The 4,924-nt window shown below is 48.6% G+C and overlaps 1 protein-coding gene across 1 annotated transcript; it reads left to right on the top strand.

Annotated features, from left to right (window-relative positions):
- The first annotated feature begins 384 nt into the window (after window positions 1–384).
- Window positions 385–4,569, top strand: LOC113032073 (uncharacterized). Its single transcript, XM_026184736.1, has one exon. It carries the CDS (start codon window positions 394–396, stop codon window positions 4,492–4,494), a length of 4,101 nt encoding a protein of 1,366 aa, XP_026040521.1. The 5' UTR covers window positions 385–393; the 3' UTR covers window positions 4,495–4,569.
- Window positions 4,570–4,924: the final 355 nt, after the last annotated feature.

Raw genomic sequence — 4,924 nt, 5'->3', positions numbered from 1 at the left:
ACTGATCCACAGCCCCCCCAGTATGGTGCTTATCACTCCCCGGCCCCTTATGGGCAGAGAGGTTCCCCATTTGGAGGAAACAGAGGTGGTTTCAGGGGAAGGGGTCAGATGGGAGGTGGTAGGGGAGGCCAGATGTATGTTTGTTTCCGGTGTGGACAACCTGGACACTGGGCTAAAGCGTGCCCTTTGAACCCGGCTGCTGGAAGAGGCAGGGGAGCCCGTGGTGGGCCCTATCAGCATCCTGGCCACAGAGGTGGACCTCGTGGTGCTTTAGTTGAAGTGCCCCCGGCCCCACAGATGCCTGTGATGGGGTGGGAGTACTACGAGGGTGGTCCCCAGCTATAGGACACCCCACAGACTGCCCAGGACGGTGAAGGGACAACGGCGGACCCTATGCTGTCCATAACTGTAGATAGAAGAAGAAGCAGCTTTTTAGTGGACACTGGAGCTACGTACTCCACCATTAAGGATGTTGCTCGTGAAAGACTTACTGACAGAGTGATTACAGTGGTGGGCATATCTGGGGAACCTAAAACTCTGCCTTACACCGTGCCCCTCCCCACAACGGTTGGAGATCAGACCTTGTTACACAGCTATGTTTGTTCAAAACAGGCGCCTGTGAATTTACTGGGAAGAGACTTGTTGATTAAATTAGGAGCCACAATACTCTGCTCTTCACAAGGCCTAACTGTGACTCTCCCTACTGGGGTTGTACTTCCCTGCTCTGATGGGCCAGAGGGAGGTGGTCAGTTTCTGCTGCAACCCTCCTCCTGTTTGGCGGACTCTGCTGACATCTACTGGGCATTATTGGAAGTTGAAACACCTGCTGAACCAGGAGTTTGGACTGCTTTTCAGCAATGGCGGCCGTGGCTCTCACTCCTACATCCTTATGTCCCTCCCCCTGACCCACCTCATGTTACACTGTTTTATGACAGGCATGACACCACCTGGTACCAGCACATGTTCCAAAAGCAGTGTGAGGGGCGGGCTTGGTCTCTGAACATGTCGTGCATTTTTGCGGCACCGGAGGGAGTGGCAGCAGCGGTTACTTTTACAACAGATCAATTACAGTGGTACATGATGTCTGATGAGGCAGCTCCCCATGTGTCACTGGCCTTACATCCTGGACACCAGGCTAAGGAGCTGGGTGGAATGGTTAAACGTTCCCTTGCGGCCACTGACTGGACACCTACAAAACTCCCACAGGTTTTGTTTTCTCCATCTACCAAGACATACCAAATTTTAAATGATTGCTTTAATTCCTCAACACTGCAACATGGAGTGGTCAGCGGGTCACATGGAAGAGAACACACAGACCACTGTGATGCTGCGCCTTTACTCGACTCTCTTCCAGATTGTTTGTGGTCCCTTGGACCCACAGATGTAGGTTTAGTTGATGTGGAGCCAGTCTCTTTTCAACTGTCATCTGCTACCCCTTTGTGGCAGCCTCAGTACCCACACAGACCGGAGGCTGAGGCTGGGATTGCAGAAACAATTTCTGGTTTGGTCACTGCCGGTGTCTTGGAGCACTCCTGCTCTAAGTGGAACACGCCCATCCTACCCGTTGAGAAAAAAGGCACGGGGAAGTTCAGAATGGCACATGATTTGAGAAGGATTAATGCCTTACTTGGCACTCCTACTTTGCCTGTGCCTAATCCTTATGTTGCCTTGACCAACCTCCCACCATCTCATGCCTGGTTCACCTGCATTGACTTGGCTAATGCCTTTTTCTGCCTCCCACTTCGTGAGTCACTGCGTGACATTTTCTCATTTACATTTAGAGGCCGACAATGGCGTTACACTCGCTTACCACAGGGATTTGCCCTCTCCCCAGGACTGTTTAATCAGTGTTTGAAAGAACTTTTACAAACCAGCCCACTACCATCTGACTGTATGTTAATACAATATGTGGATGACCTTTTGCTGTCTGCCCCCACGGCTGACATCTGTTTGGAGGCCACCAGAGTGGTACTTCACCACCTGGCCAACACAGGTTTTAAAGTGAGCAAAAACAAACTACAGATTGCAAGAAAACAGGTTTCTTTTCTAGGCCGCATGGTCTCACAGTCCGGTATTTCCTTGTCCCCAGAACACAGGAACTCCATTTTGCACCATCCAAAACCTCTAACTGTAAAAGACATGTTGTCATTTTTGGGCCTGACTGGTTACAGCAGGACCTATGTCCCAGACTATGTTGGCCTTACTTCCCCTTTGCGCGTTTTGGTAAATGAACAAGGCATGAGAAACCTCTCTGCTCCCCTCTCATGGACTACAGAAACAGAACAGGCGTTTATAAAGTTAAAACAACAGCTTTCTGTCGCCTCTGACCTTGCTGTGCCAGATTATGCTTTGCCTTTTCATCTTGATGTTTCTGGAACTGGAACCCATATCAATGGTATCCTGTTCCAGAAAAAAGGGGGAGAGAGAAAAGTGTTGACATATGTAAGCGTAATGCTTGACAACACTGAAAAACGCCACCCACCGTGCACACAACACGTTTCTGGACTTGCAAAAATCATTCAGAAAACAGCACACATAGTGATGAACCACCCACTAAAAATTTTGACATCACACAGTGTGGTAGCCTACGTCTCCTCACAGGCCTTCACACTCACTTCACTCAGGCAGAGACGCCTCAGTACCATTTTGGAAGCACCACACATCACCTACTCACATGAAGGCATAAACATGGCTGATCACATGGGATCAGGGGAACCACATATGTGTGAAGAGGTTGTGCAGGTACAGGAGAAAATCAGGCCAGATTTGCAGGCAGAACCTCTAATGGATGCAGAAAAAGATTGGTTCACAGATGGATGTTGTTTCAGAACTGAAAGTGGAATGTTGAAGGCTGCATGGGCAATAGTGGAACAGACAGACATGAGATGGAAAACAGTGAAAGCAGAGCAGTTGACAGGACAACAGTCTGCACAGAGAGCTGAACTGAGAGCGGTGATTGAAGCCTTAAGGATGGGAAAGGGACAGAAAGTGAATATATACAGTGATTCAGCTTATGCTGTGGGAGCAGTGCATGTGGAGCTCAAGCAGTGGCTAAGAGCTGGTTTTTTGACAGCCAGCGGAAAGCCTATTAAACATGAGATAGAAATGAGGGAATTAGCGGAAGCACTGTTGTTACCTGTTAAGGTGGCAGTGGTAAAATGCAAAGGACACAGTGCCGGATTGGACTTAGTGGCATTAGGTAACAAACAGGCCGACTTAGTAGCTAAGCAGACAGCTGGTTACTTACCCTCCCTGATTATGGTAATGGACCCAGAAGCCACACCCCCTCCAGAAAGACCACCCATACAACTAGGCCTAGCCACAATCAGAGAGTTACAGGACAAAGCCAGCCCCCAGGAAAAATCATTATGGGTAACAAGAGGGGCCACAAACACAGATGTTTGGCGTGGCCCAGATGGAAGGCCCATTCTACCGCCAGGGGTCAGACAGACAGCAATGGAAGAGGCACATGGAGTGGGGCATGTGGGACCTGCACAAATGATGAGGAACTTAGCCGTCTGGTGGCACCCTTATCTAAAAGACATGACAAAATACATGGTTAAAACCTGTAAGGAGTGCAACCAATTTGGAATCAAGCCCGCCTTCAAGCCAATAGCAGGGTACTTCCCCATCCCACTTTGCCCAGGGAAAGAAATAATCATTGATTACACAGACATGGTGGACAGAGTAGGCAGTTACAGGTACCTGCTGGTGGCTGTGGATGCATTTTCAGGTTGGCCAGAAGCCTGGCCGACAGCAAGTGAAAACAGTAGAACTGTGGTAAAGTGTCTGATTAATCATTATATACCACAGCATGGGTTTCCCGAGGTCATAAGGTCGGACAATGGTTCACATTTCAGGAACCACGATCTGCAGAGGGTTGAAGCCGCATTAGGTTTGAAACATAAGTTTGGCTCAGTTTACCACCCCCAATCCCAGGGGAAAGTGGAAAGGATGAATCAAACTCTAAAAACTAAATTGGCTAAAATCTGTGCACAGACCAAATTAGATTGGGTTAAGGCATTGCCTCTTGCATTAATGTCCATAAGATGCTCAGTAAATCAAACCTCTGGTTACACTCCATTTGAGTTGGAGCATGGCAGGCCTTTTCCTGGCCCCTCCTCTCGCCTGTTAATGTCGGATGAAGCTGATTCAGACCTCGATCCGAGGACATATTATAACATGCTCCGCAGTTTTGTCGCCCAGTATTCCTCACAGGTCGCTGAAAGAAACCAGCAAGAGCTGAAAGAGGCGGCTACACCTGGAATGGACTACGTCCTCCTGAAAGTCACAAAGAGAAAGTGGGCTGAGCCTCGCTGGACAGGCCCTTACCGCATAACAGAGCGGACCTCCCACGCTGTCAGGCTCGAAGGGAAAGGTGACACCTGGTTTCATTACACACAGTGCGCTGCTGCCACCGAACCAGGAAGAACCTTAAGAGAGGTGCAGAAGGACCTGTCAGAAGGAGCTGCAACAGCATCACCAACCACTTGAGGGAGCCAAAACTCAACCTACAAGCCGGCTGGTTACAAAAGGGGGTGTTCTCCATACTGAACTAAACATTTTTATTTTTCTATTTTTAACATCTTTTATGACTTTGCTTTTATATTGGCTTGAGTTTTTAAGATTTACATTTTACATTGCAATAGTTTTAACCGCTGAAAGCTCATTTAAAGTTGTGTCACTGATACTTTTTGTTGCTCTTTAACTCCTAGAACACGCCCTTGGCGAGGTGGGGGGAACTGGACCACCTTTCTCTGCCCCATCATCCTCTATTAGAAGACATCCAAGCTAAGTAAACATGTCTTGGCCCTTTCCCCCTGAAATGACAGGCAGGCAAAGATGTTGCGTCTTTGTTTGCTTCCTGGCCCTGGGTCTCATTCCCATTGGCATAATCCTGATCTGTGAAGGGCCCCCGAAACTT

Source organism: Astatotilapia calliptera, chromosome 2 (genome assembly GCF_900246225.1).
Source record: "Astatotilapia calliptera chromosome 2, fAstCal1.2, whole genome shotgun sequence".
In the NCBI taxonomy this organism is placed as follows: Eukaryota; Metazoa; Chordata; class Actinopteri; order Cichliformes; family Cichlidae; genus Astatotilapia; species Astatotilapia calliptera.
The sequence above is the reverse complement of the archived record's forward strand: the minus strand, read 5'-3'. Positions and strand labels throughout refer to the sequence as shown.